This window comes from Bos javanicus, chromosome 6 (genome assembly GCF_032452875.1).
Source record: "Bos javanicus breed banteng chromosome 6, ARS-OSU_banteng_1.0, whole genome shotgun sequence".
NCBI classification, from domain to species: Eukaryota; Metazoa; Chordata; class Mammalia; order Artiodactyla; family Bovidae; genus Bos; species Bos javanicus.
This window is the reverse complement of record NC_083873.1, coordinates 46,657,892-46,677,698: the sequence shown is the minus strand read 5'-3', so window position 1 is coordinate 46,677,698 and position 19,807 is coordinate 46,657,892. Positions and strand designations below refer to the sequence as shown.

Genomic DNA, 19,807 nt, shown 5'->3' with positions numbered 1-19,807 from the left:
TTCTCAATTCTAGGAAAATTTTATCTTTCAAAATCTTGCTGAAGAGTCATCCTCTAATGAAGACTTCCTCATAATAAATCTATCCATTCTTTTAAAGTCCCACAATAGAACCACTTACCTACTATTTAATCAAATCTTCATGTATTGTTGTTTAACATTTCATCTGTGCACATGTAACAATATTGTAAACTTCTGGAAGAAAAAGGCCTTATCTTATACTTGTATCCTGCCACAGTGACTGCTTTGCATACTGTAAATATACAATATTGTGTTGATGGATGCCACAAAGATAACTGGCTACCTTATTATCCACAAGGTCTACATTTTGAGTTACTCCACTGATAATGTCAAACAATATGCATTGATTGTTTTACATTTTATTTCATTCCAGTCTCACTGCAACCAACAGCATACACATGAAAAAGTAATTTTATTGACATTTAGAGATCCATTTGTACTTTTACACCCAGAAAAATATCCTTAGGAATATCAAGGATCTACATAAAGAAAGATTTAAAATCCTCCTTACTTTTAGAAATTTAACACCCATCATCAGGAATTCTTTTCCTTTATATTTTCTTCATGTAACACTGACATTTTTGCTTTCCTAAACAGAAGGAAAATGCTCTTGCTCATTTCTCTCTAGCTAGATTTTGGACACACTTTAAAACATACATTATTAAAGGCTTACATCTTTCATTCTCTCCAGCAATTTCAGATTCTTTAAATTCCTAGTCAAAAAAACAACAATAAACCTTCAGCAAAATTTCCAAATGTCTATTCAATGTGTAAAGACCAAAATTATACAATGACCTTATGTAAGATAAGACCCATACTGAACATGAACAGGATGGAAAGATTACCTCATGGTTGTCACATGTTAAAATAACTATTTAACCCAATGAGTTATTTTTAAAAACAGTATATTACTTAATCAGTTTTATATCTAACATGAGTCCCTAGATCTCATACATAATCAATAATTTTCTATATATATTTTCCTTCATTAGGTATCTGGCTGCTATCTAACTGCTGCATTCATTAGTTTTAACAACTGATCCAGTTTATCAAAATCTGTCTGAAATCTAATATTAGTTTTTTAAGTGACTTTTATTTATATGGACTTTTGCCATTTGCAAGCTAACCAAGGATTCTCTACACATACACACACACCAGTACATTCAGGTCACACTGAAATTTTTCTATATGAGATCAGTATCAATTTCTGAGGAACACAATTCTACCTTTTCCCCCATTTGACAACATTCCATAAAGATCTTAGTTACATTTCACCACCCAGAGATTTGTACACTAAAATGGTGAGTCTTTAGCCTAATATATCTGTTCATTTTACTGATGAATATTATGAGACTGAAGCAAAAAACCTTACAAAACTTTAAATAGGGCTGAACATTTTTGTTCATTCAGCATTATTACAAATGTAAGTAAGTCAACACTTATTAAGTGCCTATCAGGTGTTGCCAGGAAGTATGCCAGGCACTTTTACTACATTACTCATTTATATGACACAAGAGATCCATTTTCAAGTGCATTTTAAAATGTGCCAGATGTCTTAATGTTTATAAACAGAAGGGCTGTGATGTATATTTATACAGCTTGAAAACCCACACACCACCTAAAGCAGGCTACCTCCACTTCCAGCAAATTTTCAGGTAATTGAAAGAGGAGCTATAAGGGAGCTCCAATATATGGTCTACCTCCTTATTGCCTAGAGCTTCCCTGATAGCTCAGCTGGTAAAGAATCCACCTGCAATGCAGGAGACCCCAGTTCAATTCCTGGGTCAGGAAGATCTGCTAGAGAAGGGACAGGCTACTCACTCCAGTTCTTGGGCTTCCCTTATGGCTCAGCTGGTAAAGAATCCACCTGCAATGCAGGAGAACTGGATTCGATCCCTGGGTTGGGAAAATCCCCTGGAGAAGGGAAAGGCTACCCACTCCAGTATTCTGGCCTGGAGAATTCCGTGGACTGTATAGTCCATGGGGTCACGAAGAGTCAGACACGAGTGAGCAACTTTTACTTTCCTTATTCCCCTCCAGAACTCCCGGTCAATCCTCACAGCTGATTACAAACACCCCCTTCTGGGTATAATTCTATCAGAGAGTTCATTAGTCCTTCCAATGAGCTACCTCATATCTTACACTTACTTCCATTATTATACACTATCACCATATGTTGTAATTATTTCTTTACTTTGGTTTTTCCACTCAGCTACTTACTTCTCATATTAATAGCACAGAATGCATTTAACTTATCTTTAATACCCAGGATCCACTGGCTGCTTAACACAAAATAGATATAACCTATTAGGCTACACTGCCTCTGTAGCATGAATTAGCTTACCTGCAACTGATAAAAAGAAATCGTGTTAACATAAAAGTCATATCATCTCACAGGTGACTTTTCCTCACATGTTATCATTTTACACCACCAAGTAACAGGAACTGGATACAAAGTATAAAGACAGAACAACAAAGCTATGAAAATGATGTCTGCTTGCCATTCCTTCTTCCTCTTAGCTCAGCCTGGCCACAGCCTCTGAGATATGCCTGCTGTTTAGTTTTCATCTTTGCATACATTGCCCTTATCGTCATTATTTAGCAAGTTCAGCCCTATCTAACACTTCTTTTATTAAGTTATCTCTATGTATTATTAAAGGTAAAGTTCTACCGCAAGCACAGTATTTACTGGTTTGAAATTCAACACTTCTTTTTTTTCACCTGTGCTAGTATTTTTATTAGTACTGTTAGTGCTCTGATTACAAAGCTGCATAGGTTTTGAGTAGTTGGCTCCAACCCCAGTTTTCTTCCATAAATTCCAATTATTAAGCATAATAATTGAATAGCATAAGTTTTCCAGGAATGCATATATTTCATTACAACAGAAATGCCTGTACTCAAAGTATGAACTGAATTACTGAGTACCCAGCGCTCATCAGACATTATACACTCATTCATTCATCAGATCTTTACTGAATATTAAGGTAAATAAGGCACTGTTCTAGGCACTGGAGACACAGGATGGGCACAGGTATGACTGGATATTTGTGTGTATGTCCATGTGTGTGTGTATGTATCTGTATTCATATTCAAGTAAACAAACTTAAGTTACATATTATTGCATTCTAGTCACTTTATCAGCAGTTTTCAAATCTTTTCAGAAGAATTACTTTTTGTTTCCAAAAAGAAATCTTTAAGAGGAACAAAATATACCAGATAAAAGCAGAACCCTACACATTTAGCATGCCCTGTCCCCCGAGATGCCTCCAGGAAACCAGGGGCCTGTCAGGTTATGATTAAAATCACTGACTTAAGAACAATGCCCTGCCTTTTCACATGAGCACTTTAATAACTGGAAAGAGTCACACATGGTCAAATCAACTGAGAGAAATGACACTGAGAAAATCAATTCGGTCACTACAGAACTTCTAATAAACGTTTCTTTCATGTAGCTCCTCTCTCTTCCCTCCCATGCAGTTCTTGCAGTAGGAACCTAAGACTCTTCCTCCCAAACCCTAACCCCTAAGAGGTTGTTATGTGAGAGACTGGAGTTCAGAGAAAAAGAAGCATGGAGTAGATAATTTAGGCCAACTCTTTGAAGAGTTAAGGGGAAAATCTTCGCACCACCATGATGATAAAATCTCAGGGCATGGAAATCAAGTTGAAAGCCTAGGGAAAAAGAGATTTAAGAGGCTATTCAAAACTTAAAAAGATCTTCCAACTAAAACCAAACAGACATTTCTCATTTCTCACAAAAGATCCCTCACTACAGTGAGAAATCAAAATAGGGTTTAGGGACAGAACCCATCAAATCTGGGACACAATAATAAACAAAAATAGACCAAGATACCCCTTTTCTCTGCGGCTAACTTTTTTGGGGGCAGGGGAGAGAAGGAAAAGGACAAGCAAAACAAATTAATCAATTATACTTTGGAAGCTGATACATGATGGGGTGGTGGAGAAAGTCTGAAGCTACAGAAGAGGGATCAACAAGGGTACAAGAGACAATGGGGGTTGTGGTTTGCAATTTGCTGTTTTAAATAGAGTGGTCAGGACAGACATTAGGGAGAGAATAGCCCAATAAAAGAGGTTATCAGGAGGACATCTGCAGTCCTGCAGCAAGAAGTCCATCTAGGACAGAGCCCAGTAAGAGTGAGATGGACAGGACAGAAAATGGAAAAGAGGGTCTAGGATAGGGCAGATCACTGACCTTTAGAGGTCTTCCTAAAGACTTTAGCTTTTATAGCCAAAGATGGAGAAGCTCTATACAGTCAGGAAAAACAAGACCAAGAGTGGACTCTGGCTCAGATCATGAACTCCTTATTGCCAAATTCAGACTTAAATTGAAGAAAGTAGGGAAAACCAAAACCATTCAGGTATGACCTAAATCAAATCCCTTATACAGTGGAAGTGAGAAACAGATTCAAGGGATTAGATATGACAGAATGCCTGAAGAACTATGGATGGAGGCTCATGACACTGTACAGGGAGCAGTTATCAAGACCATCCCCAAGAAAAAAAATGCAAAAAGGCAAAACAGTTGTCTGACGAAGCCTTACAAATAGCTATGAAAATAAGAGAAGCTAAAGGCAAAGGAGAAAAGGAAAAATATACCCAACTGAATTCAGAGTTTCAAAGAATAGCAAGGAGAGATAAGAAAGGCTTCCTCAGTGATCAATGCAAAGTAATAGAGGAAAACAATAGAATGGGAAAGATTAGAGATCTCTTCAAGAAAACTAGAGATACCAAGGGAACATTTCATGCAAACATGAGCACAATAAAGGACAGAAATGGTATGGACCTAACAGAAGCAGAAGATATTAAGAAAAGTTGACAAGAATACACAGAAAAACTATACAAAAAAGATCTTCATGACCCAGATAACCACAATGGTGTGATCACTCACCTAGAGCCAGACATCCTGGAATGTGAGGTCAAGTGGGCCTTAGGAAGCATCACTACAAACAAAGCTAGTGGAGGTGATGGAATTCCAGTTGAGCTATTCCAAATCCTGAAAGATGATGCTGTGAAAGTGCTGCACTCAATATGCCAGCAAATCTGGAAAACTCAGCAGTGGCCACAGGACTGGAAAAGGTCAGTTGTCATACCAATCCCAAAGAAAGACAATGCCAAAGAATGTTCAAACTACCACACATTTGCACTCATCTCATACACTAGCAAAGTAATGCTCAAAACTCTCCAAGTCAGACTTCAACAGTATGTAAACCATGAACATCCAGATGTTCAAGGTGGATTTAGAAAAGGCAGAGGAACCAGAGATCAAATTGCCAACATCTGTTAGATCATCAAAAAAGCAAGAGAGTTCCAGAAAAACATCTACTTCTGCTTTATTGACTATGCCAAAGTCTGACTGTGTGGATCACAACAAACTGTGGAAAATTCTGAAAGAGATGGGAATACCAGACCATCTGACCTGCCTCCTGAGAAATCTGTATGCAGGTCAAGAAGCAACAGTTAGAACTGGACATGGAACAACAGACTGGTTCCAAATAGGAAAAGGAGTACGTCAAGGCTGTGTATTGTCACCCTGCTTATTTAACTTATCTGAAGAGTACATCACGTGAAATGCCAGGCTGGATGAAACACAAGCTGGAATCAAGATTGCCGGGAGAAATATCAATAACCTCAAATATGCAGATGACACCACCCTTATGGCAGAAAGTGAAGAGGAGCTAAAGAGCCTCTTGATGAAAGTGAAAGAGGAGAGTGAAAAAGTTGGCTTAAAGCTCAACATTCAGAAAACGAAGATCATGGCATCTGGTCCCATCACTTCCTGGCAAATAGATGGGGAAACAGTGGAAACAGTGAGAGATGTTATTTTTGGGGGCTCCAAAATCACTGGAGATGGTGACTGCAGCCATAAAATTAAAAGATGCTTGTTCCTTGCAAGAAAAGGTATAACCAACCTAGACAGCATATTAAAAAGCAGAGACATTACTTTACCAACAAAGATCCGTCTAGTCAAGGCTATGGTTTTTCCAGTAGTCATGTATGAGAGTTGAACTATAAAGAAAGCTGAGTGCCAAAGAACTGATGCTTTTGAACTGTGGTGTTGGAGAAGACTCCTGAGAGTCCCTTGGAGTGCAAGGAGATCCAACCAGTCCATCCTAAAGGAAATGAGTTCTGAATATTCATTCGAAGGACTGATGTGGAAGCTGAAACTCCGATACTTTGGCCACCTGATGCAAAGAACTGACTCACTGGAAAAGAACCTGATGCAGGGAAAGACTGAAGGCGGGAGGAGAAGGGGATGACAGAGGATGAAACGGTTGGATGGCTTCACCAATGTGATGGACATGAGTTTGAGTAGGCTCCAGGAGTTGGTGATGGACAGGGAAGCCTGTTGTGCTGCGGTCCGTGGGGTCGCGCGACTGACCAACTGAAATGAACTGACTGAGTCATTACAGGATATTGAGCAAATCTGATTTATATGGTAAATAGATTACTCTACAAGTGAAGCACAGACTACCACAGAACACAAGCATCCACAGGGAGATGCTTAAGGACCCTCCACCATTATCAGAAAATTACCGTGATATGTAGGAAAGAGATGGGGGCTGAACCATGGTGAGAGCACAACAGGTGGTGAGAAGTGGTGAAGTCTTTTTTTTCCTTCCTTCAAACATAGTTAAGTGGGCTCCAGTCAACTTACCACAAACTCCAAATCTAAAAGATATTAGTAGAAATCAACTCCATAATGGATCACCAAGTCCATTTACTAATATTTACTAATATCTATGTACTACTGAGGTATCTCATATAAATTGATTAAATCTTACTGAGTTTGACCATTCTAGCACTTTTGCCCATGAAATTTATACTCATTTATTCCTTCCTGGTGGCTCAGATAGTAAAAAAAAAAAAAAAAAAAAAATCCTCCTGCAATGCAGAAGACCTGGGTTCAACCTTGGGTCAAGAAGATCCCCTGGAGAAGGGAATGGCAACCCACTCCAATATTCTTGCCTGGAGAATTCCATGGACAGAGGAGCCTGGTGGGCTACAGTCCATGGGGTTGCAGAGAGTAAGACACAACTCAGCAACTAACCCTTTCACTTTCATTCCTATTCCTACTCAAGTTTGTATTACTTTAAAATGGTATGGGGAAGGGGAATGGAGACAAACCGGTTTTTTTTTAATCTATGTATCTTTCATTGAGGTCAACAGTATTTTTTCCCTTCTTTCATTTTCTTCTTCCCAGAGTATTTCATCAGAATTATTTTTAAAAAATGAAAACAAAAATGTTAGCAAATCTTAAGCATGAATAAAAATATGAAGCACTGATGGAAATAGTTTCTTGTATTTTCTGATTTCCAAATGCTACCACTGTCAGTCTAGTAAGCTTCATAATTTCTTCATATTCCTACTTGGCACTCTGTCCTAGCTTCTTTTTAATTTCATTTCACTATTCAAACTTGAAGAGAAAAATATAAACTACAATATAATTGTGATTTGATAAGTGAATAGAAACATTAGGAAAAAGACGTTTTATTGAACTCTGTTACCAAAAAAAAACCAAAAACTTGGAAGACTTTTTTTTTAAGTAGCTTTCCAATACTCGAGATCTAGTTGAAATTTTATGTCACACATCTTTTCTGCCCTAAACAATTACTATCCATAAGACAGTTTGAGGACTTAAGTGTAGAGAAAGGAATAAAATATAAATTACACGTTACCAAGCAACTATTAGATGACTTCATGAACAGTTTCCTTAAGAAAAAGGTTAAAAGTTCTGTGCCTTCTAAAAACTTTACGAACTGTCCTCCGTAAGTAAAAGGAAAACTTTGTGATCCATATGTTTATTTGACAAACCTTTTATAATAATGCCATTTAATAGATGAAACAACACACTAAAATTTTAAGCTCTCAGACAAATATTATCTTTTTATTCTAGTATAAGGTATCAAATTATCTGAAAACAGGCTGACCCTTAAATCCTAAGAAAAATGAAAATCATATTTCAAAACCAAAACTGGAACAATTATTTATTAAAATATAAACATCCTTACAGAAATACTATTTGGATTTTTTTTGTAAATCGTATGTTAAAAATGGGTGAGCAGTGCAGAAAAGCAGCTCAGAGCTCCAGATCACTAAAACAGCCTTACCTTCTGATGTTTTCCACTGTTTCCATAAATCCTCAACAGTTATGTGCTTATCCTCTCTGTGCAGATGGCTGTGTTTATTAGTGGCATCTTTATATTTCATATCTTCTCTGATAAACTGTAAAAGAGAAAATATTAAGTATACTTAAATGAAAACAAAAAATATAAGCAAATCATCTCACACATTAATAAAACTCCTGAGCATTGATAGAATAGTTTTCTGCATTTCTCTATAAACAGAAAAAAGTAAAATTTGAAGTCCAGCGGTTGGTAATTTTCTCATAACAACTGGCATATTTTTGGTATTTTACACTCATATTATTCTCAAATGCTTATCAAATTTATTTAATAAGATATCTTCTAATTGTAACAACAACAGCAGCAGTTAAAAGTACGTATTTAATGCTCATTATTTATCAGGTGGGCTTCCCTGGTAGCTCAGCTGGTAAAGAACCTGCCTGCAATGCAGGAAACCCCGGTTTGATTCCTAGGTCCAGAAGATTCCCTGGAGAAGGTACAGGCTACCCACTCCAATATTCTTAGGCTTGCCTGGTGGCTCAAACGGTAAACAATCCACCTGCAAGGTGGAAGACCTGGGTTTGATCTCTGGGTTGGGAAGCTCCCCTGTGAAGGAGGACATGGCAACCCACTCCAGTATTCTTGCCTGGAGAATTCCATGGAGAGAAGAAACTGGAGGGCTACAGCCCATGCGGTCACAAAGAATTGGACACAACTGAGCGACTAAGCACACACATTTATCAGATACTGCCATCTGTTATAGAATAAAGATGTCATATCAAAACACACATACACACAGAGAGTCTTTTAACTATTTAACTTTATGATGGTTCTATAAGCAAAGTATCAAGTATCGCTATTTTATAGGTGAAGAAACCAAGACCCAAAGAGGTTAAGTAATTTTCCAATGTTGAAAAAAGAACACCAGAGTTGAGAGTCCAGCCCAAGCAGTTTGGTTATGCTCAACAGTATAATATGCTGCCACAATCTGACCAAATACTTAGTGACAGGGATATTTCATAAGACATTAAACAGCCTCAATCACTAGATCGTATTTTTGTTCTTCTACATTTTAATTCATTTTTTCTAGTTGAAAGACATTCAATTACAGCATTTAGAACTAAAGTTTTTTACAAAACTGAAGTTCAGTTCAGTTCAGTCGCTCAGTCGTGTCTGACTCTTTGGGACCCCATGAATCATAGCACGCCAGGCCTCCCTGTCCATCACAAACTCCCGGAGTTCACTCAGACTCACATCCATCGAGTCAGTGATGCCATCCAGCCATCTCATCCTCTGGCGTCCCCTTCTCCTCCTGCCCCCAATCCCTCCCAGCATCAGAGTCTTTTCCAATGAGTCAACTTCTCGCATGAGGTGGCCAAAGTACTGGAGTTTCAGCTTTAGCATCATTCCTTCCAAAGAAATCCCAGGGCTGATCTCCTTTACAATGGACTGGTTGGATCTCCTTGCAGTCCAAGGGACTCTCAAGAGTCTTCTCCAACACCACAGTTCAAAAGCATCAATTCTTCGGCGCTCAGCCTTCTTCACAGTCCAACTCTCACATCCATACATGACCACAGGAAAAACCACAGCCTTGACTAGACGGACCTTTGTTGGCAAAGTAACGTCTCTGCTTTTCAATATGCTATCTAGGTTGGATATAACTTAATCTGACTTTAAAATATATAGTATGAAAACACTAAAATTTTCTTTGCTAAAAACCAAACTAGTCTGTATTGCCTCATTATATAAAATTCTTCAATTGCCCTCCACTGTCTACCAAATAAAAAGCAAATTTTTATGAATTATGTACTGCTTCCTAATCTTGTTTCTGACCATCTTTTAGGCCTCATCCCTTGACAATTTTTACATATAAACCCATTACTCTATGCAAAAAGAAAAGTTTTTATAGATTATTATGTAACTATGGAAGGAGGTTTGTGACATTGTACAGGAGACAGGGATCAAAACCATCCCCATGGAAAAGAAATGCAAAAAAGCAAAATGGTTGTCTGGGGAGGCCTTACAAATAGCTGTGAAAAGAAGAGAAGCAAAAAGCAAAGGAGAAAAGGAAAGATATAAGCATCTGAATGCAGAGTTCCAAAGCATAGCAAGGAGAGATAAGACAGCCTTCTTCAGCGATCAATGCAAAGCAATAGAGGAAAACAACAGAATGGGAAAGACTAGGGATCTCTTCAAGAAAATCAGAGATACCAAGGGAACATTTCATGCAAAGATGGGCTCAATAAAGGACAGAAATGGTATGGACCTAACAGAAGCAGAAGATATTAAGAAGAGGTGGCAAGAATACACAGAAGAACTGTTCAAAAAAGAGCTTCACGACCCAGATAATCACGATGGTGTGATCACTGACCTAGAGCCAGACATCCTGGACTGTGAAGTCAAGTGGGCCTTAGAAAGCATCACTATGAACAAAGCGAGTGGAGGTGATGGAATTTCAGTGGAGCTATCTCAAATCCTGAAAGATAATGCTGTGAAAGTACTGCACTCAATATGCCAGAAAAAACTCAGCAGTGGCCACAGACTGGAAAAGGTCAGTTTTCATTCCAATCCCAAAGAAAGGCAATGCCAAAGAATGCTCAAACTACCGCACAATTGCACTCATCTCACACGCTAGTAAAGTAACGCTCAAAATTCTCCAAGCCAGGCTTCAGCAATACGTGAACCGTGAACTTCCAGATGTTCAAGCTGGTTTTAGAAAAGGCAGAGGAACCAGAGATCAAATTGCCAACATCTGCTGGATCACGAAAAAAGCAAGAGAGTTCCAGAAAAACATCTATTTCTGCTTTATTGACTATGCCAAAGCCTTTGACTATATGGATCACAATAAACTGTGGAAAATTCTGAAAGATATGGGAATACCAGACCACCTGACCTGCCTCTTGACAAACCTATATGCACGTCAGGAAGCAACAGAACTGGACATGGAACAACAGACTGGTTCCAAATAGGAAAAGGAGTACATCAAGGCTGTGTATTGTCACCCTGCTTATTTAATTCTATGCAGAGTACATCATGAGAAATGCTGGGCTGGAAGAAGCACAAGCTGGAATCAAGGTTGCCGGGAGAAATATCAATAACCTCAGATATGCAGATGACACCACCCTTATGGCAGAAAGGGAAGAGGAACTAAAAAGCCTCTTGATGAAAGTGAAAGAGGAGAGTGAAAAGTTGGCTTAAAGCTCAACATTCAGAAAACTAAGATCATAGCATCTTGTCCCATCACTTCATGGCAAATAGATGGGGGAACAGTGGAAACAGTGTCAGACTTTATTTATTTGGGCTCCAAAATCACTACAGATGGTGAATGCAGCCATGAAATTAAAAGACGCTTACTCCTTGGAAGGAAAGTTATGATCAACCTAGATAGCATATTCAAAAGCAGAGACATTACTCTGCCAACAAAGGTCCGTCTAGTCAAGGCTATGGTTTTTCCAGTAGTCATGTATGGATGTGAGAGTTGGACTGTGAAGAAAGCTTAGCACTGAAGAACTGATGCTTTTGAACTGTGGTGTTGGAGAAGACTCTTGAGAGTCCCTTCGACTGCAAGGAGATCCACCAGTCCATCCTAAAGGAGATCAGTCCTGGGTGTTCACTGGAAGGACTGCTGCTAAAGCTGAAACTCCAATACTTCGGCCACCTCATGCAAACATTGGAAAAGACTCTGATGCTGGGAGGGATTGAGGGCAGGAGGAGAAGGGGACAACAGAGGATGAGATGGCTGGATGGCATCACCGACTCAATGGACATGAGTTTGAATGAACTCCAGGAGTTGGTGATAGACAGGGAGGCCTGGCGTGCTGCGATTCATGGTGTCACAAAAAGCCAGACACGACTGAGCAACTGAAATGAACTGATGCTTTTTCTATCTCAATATTTCTGATTTTTCTTGTTTGGTATTGTTTACTTGGCATCTTTATTGGTTTTTTTTCCTGATTCTAAAATTATAATGGCATACAAAAGATTATTTAAGAAATCCATAATGCAGAAAGTATAAATCTGTTACAGCCCCAAACCACAGAGGCATATATTTATGACTTTGGTGAAAGAGGAGAGTGAAAAGGCTAGCTTAAAACTCAACATTCAAAATACTAAGATCAAGTCATCTGGTCCCATCACTTCATGGCAAATAGATGGGGAAAAAGTGAAAACAGGGACAAATTTTATTTTCCTGGGCTCCAAAATAACGGCAGACAGTGACTGCAGCCATGAAATTAAAAAAAGCTTGCTCCTTGGAAGAAAAGCTATGACAAACCTGGACAGCCTATTAAAAAGCAGCAACACCACTTTGCTGACAAAGGTCCATATAATCACAGCTATAGTTTTTCCAGTAGTTATGTATGATTTTGAGAGTTGGACCATAAAGAAGGCCGAGTGCCAAAGAATTGATCCTTCTGAATTCTGGTGCTGGAGAAGACTCTTGAGAGATTCTTGAACAGCAAGGAGATCAAACCAGTCAATCCTAAAAGGAAATCAACCCTGAATATTCACTGGAAGAACTGGCGCTAATACTGAAGCTCCAATACTTTGGAAACCTGATGTGAGGAGCAGGAAAAGACCCTGGGTCATTGGAAAAGACCCCGATGCTGGGAATGACTGAGGGCAAGAAGAGAAGGGTGCAACAGAGGATGAGATGGTTGGACTGCATCACTCAATGGACATGAATTTGAGCACACTCCAGGAGATAATGAAGGACAAGGAAGCCTGGCATGCTGCAGTCCATGGTGTCACAAAGTCAGACAGGACTGACAGAATGAACAACAACAATGTACTGACTGTGAATATCGCCTTCCGACCAAAGGCCAACGTTTGCTTTTGAGTAGAACTGTTCTCTACTGAAACTACAAAAGAAAATTTAACAGCTATACAATATAAAGAAAATCATTTCACTTTTCTGAGCTAAATAACCTTGGGTGTAAAATGAGGAAATAAAGTTTTAGGAAAATAAAAATCACTACTCAACATGTGGTCAGCAGACTAGCATCAGTCAGCAAATTGATAGCTGCATACAATACACACAGAAATGGAGAAATTTCAGAATTTAGAATCCATTATAGCAATGAGACAATGTGTTCAAAGAATCCTAACCAATCGTGTGGCAAATGGACTTACTGGATAGGCCCTATCCACAATGAATTGGAAACAAAAAAATCTGGTCCCTCACCACAGGTTAACACTAATCTAGATAATCTGGAAAGCACTATTCTAGAAGGTCCACTCTAGCGCTTGTATATTCTATTGTTCTAAACAGTGCCTTACTCTTTTTTTTTCTAAATGCTCCTTTTAAAAAAAAAGTTGTTTTTAAAGCGACCTGCCTCATTGCCTCTACTTCTCTTGTCTATTTCTATTTCCCTATTTCTGTCCATCCCACTTCATTCTGACTGACATTTTCAGAATCCTGTGCATATACCTGTAAAAATCACTGCTGCTGAGATGCTCAGAAACCCTCCCTATCTTGGAAGAGATCCAAGAGCTAGAGAGAAATTCTAGACTGAAAAATAGGATGATTGGCATGGCAGAGAGGAAGCCTACCTTGGAAATGGTCCAGTCAGTTGGAACAAATAGCAAGTGTTTCATTTATGTGATACATTAAAAAAACAATGTCCTAGGAAATTTGTCTTACCACAATGAACACAGAGAACCCAGAAAAAAACCAGAAAAAAAGAGTTCAGTGGCTTTAGGATCAATACACTTCAGAAAATAAAGCTATTTACCACATATAAACTAGATGTGACATTCCAAATACTGAACTATTTTAGAAAGCCTAAAATGAGTGTATAGATATCTACCAAAATGTGTGCTTAACAAAATAAAGGTATCAAAATGCAATTTTTAAAAAAGCTTATAAAGTTAAAGTAACTATCTGGAGTAAAAAAACTATCTGGCTCCTAAGTTGGGCAAAAACTGAATAAATAACACTGAATTATGTTTTCTGTAGAATTATAATTCAAAAATTAATATATATATATTTCTGCTTTAAAATATGACCTTCAGGATAACACAAAAGTATACGCATATAACAAAAGTATATTCTACATTTCATATATCTTCAACATTTTGATCACGAAAGATGATGAGAAAGTACTATATTTAGAATTACTTTATGTTGACACTAAATTGGAAAATAAAACAAATATACTACAAACCAACAGCTTCAATAAACTCCTCAATATCCTAGAGAGGAGAAGACAATTCTGACTATTCACACTTTTCTAAAACTTCACAGACAACTGCATATTTTCGAAATGGGGGACACTATAAGAAAAAATTTAAAGAGTCACCAATAAGTGAAAATATATGTTGTTGTTTAGTTGCTAAGTCATGTCTGACTCTTTTGTGATCCCATGGACTGTAGCCTGCCGGGCTCCTCTGTCTGTGGGATAAAGGCAAGAATACTGGAATGGGTGCCATTGCCTACTCCAGGGATCTTCTAGACCCAAGGATTGAACCCAAGTCTCCTGCATTAGCAGGCGGATTCTTTACCATTGAGCCACCAGAGAGGTACTTCTTATTCAGTAAGACCAGTAAATTATGAAATCTGAAAACGGAATTTGAAATCTTATGAAGTAAATCCTCAAATAACATATAGCAAATAACGTAGAGTTTCATGGTAAACCTATCCAATTATGTAAACATACTTCAGGAAAGTCTGCATTGACAATACAAATAAAGGAGCGCTCAGCAAATAAATGACTCAAATATTCTTTTCGAAAACATTTATCAGATGATTCTATTATATAAATTCTTCTAGAATGTACCATTAAAGAAATTATATATGCAGTTGCAGGAAGTTATCTTTTCTTACTTTTTATTTTGAAATATTTTCAAAAATTGCAGAACAAAAAGCTTTCCCCTACCCCCAACTGAATTACTTAGTAATAAGTTGTAGGCATGTTGTCCCATTATCATTGAATAATTCAGCATGTTTTCCTATAAACATGATTTCATCCTATATAGTATTGGTATGACCATACAAATTAGGAAATTAATCCTGACACTCTCTATTTTGCACTATCTAATTCACAGAACACATTCCATATGTGCTGTTGTCCCAATGAAAATCTTTGCAGCTAAAGGATTCAATCCAGGACCATGTATTACATTTAGTCCACATGTCCCTTTGCATCATACCTAGTCACTAAGTCTAGTCAGATTCTCTGTAACTCCATGGACAGGAGCCCACCAGGCTCCTCTGTCCATGGGAACTCCAAGCAAGAATTCTGGATTAGGTTGCCCTTTCCTCCTTCAGGGGATCTTCCCAATCCTGCGTCACCTGCATTGGCAGGTGGATTCTTTACCACTGAGCCACCTGGGAAGCCCCAGATGTCCTTTCGTCTTCTTCAATTTAGAACAATTCATCAATCTTTCCTTGATTTTCACAACCTAAAAGAAGTCATCTTTTAAAAAACTTATACCTATAACATATATATTATTTTGCATTTTATATTTGTATTTGTGAAGTTGTTTTACTTTTTATTGCTTCATTTAATTTTTATGATGTGTTTATTGCATCTGTATTGATATTTATATATGTGTAGTTAGTTTTATGATACTGCTTTAATAAAATCCAATATGTACTAGTATAGACATATTCTGGGGTACTAATCTTTCCCTGAGAACTACCTACCAGTGGTCGTGTAGACAGATCCTTGACTGTCCTGTCCACTCACTCGTCCTTCAGCCTATCAGCCCCACCACAGATAGGTGATCGAAGGATGGACGCTTGGCCCTGAAGAAAATAATCCAGAGCCTGACCAGAACGACAGAATTCTATCTCACGAGAAACTACAAATCTGATCATGAAAAGCTGAGTCACTTGGCCAAGGGTCTGCATATTCAAGGTGGTAAAGACACTTGTGTTGAAGGTATCATTTTAGGAACAGTCAAGGTGAGCCAGGTGGTAAGGAGAAAGGAGGAAGCCAAAATGCAGAGAGAGAAAGAAAATGATGAAAGAGACAGGACTGAACACAGAGACAGAAAGAAATAGTGCCAGGACTGCCTTAGTGTCTCAGGAGGCCTGGGCTACACAGCTCTGGCCCTGATTTCTATGACATACAATGACAGATCTGTGTTTTCTCTTTTATTTTTAAATGCACCACTTAAAGGCCTCAAACCCCAGGAGAGGTGATTTACCATCACAGTTAAGCACTCAAGACTCTCAAAGTTGGCAGACTATATTCAAAATCTGGCTCTACTACTTATATTCTCTTTGATCTCAAATTTCTCCTCTATACAGTGAGGAAAACAAAACTGCCCATTATATACAGCCACGAAAATGAATAAATTAAAAAGGCATTCATAGTACACAGAAGTATTAGACAATAAAAATATTTCTGACCCAAAATGACTGTTTTTATATGTCAATGTTATTACTGTTGTTTAAAGCTTAAATAAATGAGTTTCATCCTGACTATATGTTAGGATTTTGAGGAATTCAGACATTTATGAGGAAAAGACTGCCCAATGCTATTTGTTTATTTTTAATTGAAGGATAATTGCTTTACAATGTTGTGTTGGTTTCTGCCATACATCAACATGAACTAGCCATAGGTATACATACACCCCCTCCCTTTTGAACCTCCCTCCCACCTTCTATCCAAGCCCAGTACTTTTAAAGTGCCATCTCAGACATACTGAAACAAAACATACAACCTAGAGGTGAAGAGGAAAACCACAGTTTTTTCATAACAATGTAAGCAGAGACTTCCCCAAATGACACCTGTCAAGAAAACAACAGTGTCCAAGGTCTGATATGTGTCAGTCAAAGCAGATTCATTCCTTGAAAAAAAATTCCAGGGTCTTCCTGTCTTGAAAATAATATTAAAATAGCTTAGAATAATGTCTCAGAAAGTGAAGGTTGCTCAATCATATCCAACTCTTTGCGACCCCATGGACTACACAGTCCATGGAATTCTCCAGGCCAGAATACTGGAGTGGGTAGCCTTTCCCTTCATGCTAATTAAGCATGAGCTGCCTATGTTTCTCTCTTCTTCCCAAAACTGTTAAAGCAATCAGCACAGTGGATGACAGCACACCCTGGGTCCCCAGAGCACGCAGGTATCCCAAATCTACCATTTGTCATTTGACCTCAGTAAGTCACTTTATCCTCTGTGCTCTTGCTTTCTCATCAGCAAATGGTAATAAAAGTCATGTATCAAAGGGTTGTGAAATTAATTTATTTCATATGAAGTGCAAAGAACAGTACCTGGCATATAGTAAACACTCAACAATGTCAGCCATTTATAGTACTGAAGACAGAACCTGTTTTAAAAACTGATCTTATTATCTAAGATGGTTGATGACACTGACATAAAGTACACAAGAGAATACAGGCAAAGTGGAACATGTCGTCATGCAACTAAGAATTTTTTTTAAAGGTAAATTATGTAACATCTGAAAAAATTTCTTCAGATCCTAAATTCAAAAATTTAAATTCTATGCTAATGAAAACTGCAAGCTGACCTAGAAAAGAGTCTCCATTTTACACAAGCGTAACTTCACACTTTGGCTCCACTTCCCACCACAGTAACTCCCTGCAGTATTGCTATAGAACCACTTCAGCCCTTAATCCCATTCCGAGTTTCCAACATCAAAAATCTACCCATCAATCCCCAGTTTACCTACAGTAAATTCAACAGTGACCTCCTTAGGATTTTGTTCTCTGAAGAACTCCAGGGTTCAATTGAGCTGCACAATTACTGTCAACACCATTTAACCTAGATCACAGCCTTTTTTAAGTAATTGTAGAACTTAACCATTATTTGTGATACAGGTGCAACTGACTGATCAGTTAATAGAGAAATGACAGGCGGACAGAGCCAAACAAGTAATTTACAAAGAAACTTGTGAAACTCAATGTTTTTGTGAGTGAAGTTGGCCTGCCATTTGTTTTACAAAAACCAATGCATGACCTGTATCTTGGTTACTCTTCAGTATTATTATTGATTATAATCCAAAAATCTCTAACGAAATTATTTATGCATGATTCTATCAGTCTATCCACTAGTTTAAAAAAAAGAAAAGGCATTGTACTATCATTTAAAAGAACACTAAGGTAGGGTCCAAATGACTTACCTTTTGGATCCTCATTTAGGAAATAAAAGGTAAAAATTATTTCACAAATTATAATGACTTAAAAAAGAAAAGAGGACAGCTTTACAAATATATGGTGAAAACTTATTGCTTTTACTGGAGTTAAAACAGATAGGTTTCGTGGCAACTAGATCACCAAAGCCAAGTCTTGGCCTTCATTTCTTCTGTCAATATCTACCATTAGGATATGGTCTCAGATTCCAGAACTCTGAACACCCAAAAAGCTACTTACACATCTTTCTGTCATCCATGAATCTGTGTGGTCATAAGACCACAAAAATTAAACTTCTATACAATCAGCATAAAATCAATAATACGTAAGGCCAGTCATTCAAATTTAACATAAATATGTGAATTTCACTTTAAGTAGTGATAAGCATTCAAGATGTAACAAACAAAAAATCTGATTCTGTTTTTATTGGCTAAAACTTAGTAAGTCAGAATTTGTATTTCCAGCCAAGATGAAATTATACAGATCAGATTTACCATCCTCTCCCCAAACAACTAAAAAATAAGACAAAACATAAGGAACAACAGCTTTCAGGACACTGAACATTAGGCAACAAAGTACAGTGATCTCTGAGAGACAAGAAACAAAGTACACCTTATGGTTGCCCTAAATTAGTTCCTGGAGAGAACTTCCAGGAAAAGGTACAGGAAGAGAGAACCCAGGCAGAGACTAGCAGTTCTGAGTTGAAGAGATGGAAGTAGAAAGCTGGGGAGACTAAGGGAAGCTAGAGAATATGGGCTCTAAGTACCAGAGAAGAGTGAGCTGCACAGAGGAGAGAAGCCTGGACATCTCAAAGGACAGCCTTGAGTCTCTAGCTGACTACTAATCAGCTCAGGCATGCAAGGAAAAAAGACATGCAAAAGAACCAGAGAAAACAATCCCTAAAGATTATGCAGGGCAAGGAATGGTGCTTGTTCCAACAAGACAGAGTAGAAAACCATAGTATGTGAGTCACCACATAGAATACTAAGAGTGCCTCAGTACTGGGAAATATTAACCCTAGACTAAACACCACATTGGTCCTGTCTAAAGCTTATAGTTTAGTCACTCAGCTGTGTCCAACTCTTTGCAACCCCATGGACTGCAGCACGCCAGGCTTCCCTGTCCATCACCAACTCCCGGAGCTTGCTCAAACTCATGTCCATGAGTGGTGATGCCATCCAACCATCTCAATCTTTAATCGGATTAAAGATTTACTGAGCGTGGCCCCGCCCATCAGAACAAGACCCAGTTTCCCTCACATCAGTCTCTCCCATCAGGAAGCTTCCATAAGCCTCTTATCAGTGAGAAGGCAGACAGAATGAAAACCACAATGAAAGAAAACTAATCAAACTGATCACATGGACCACAGCCTTGTCTAACTCAATGAAACCGTGAGCCATACTGTGTAGGGCCACCCAAGACAGATGGGGTCATGGTGGAGAGTTCTGACAGAACATTGTCCACTGGAGAAGAGAATGTCAAACCACTTCAGTATTCTTGTCTCAAGAACCCCATGAACAGTAGGAACTGTGGTACTGGAGAAGAC

General features: G+C 38.2%; 1 protein-coding gene across 3 annotated transcripts in view; it reads right to left on the bottom strand.

Annotated features, from left to right (window-relative positions):
* The window catches only part of STIM2 (stromal interaction molecule 2), a 182,436-nt gene that overhangs the window by 55,991 nt on the left and 106,638 nt on the right, over positions 1-19,807 (bottom strand). For all 3 annotated transcript variants that reach the window (XM_061419859.1, XM_061419858.1, XM_061419860.1), the window contains exon 3: positions 8,145-8,259. In XM_061419859.1, the coding sequence (XP_061275843.1) occupies positions 8,145-8,259 (115 nt within the window). The remainder of the gene's footprint in view (positions 1-8,144; positions 8,260-19,807) is intronic.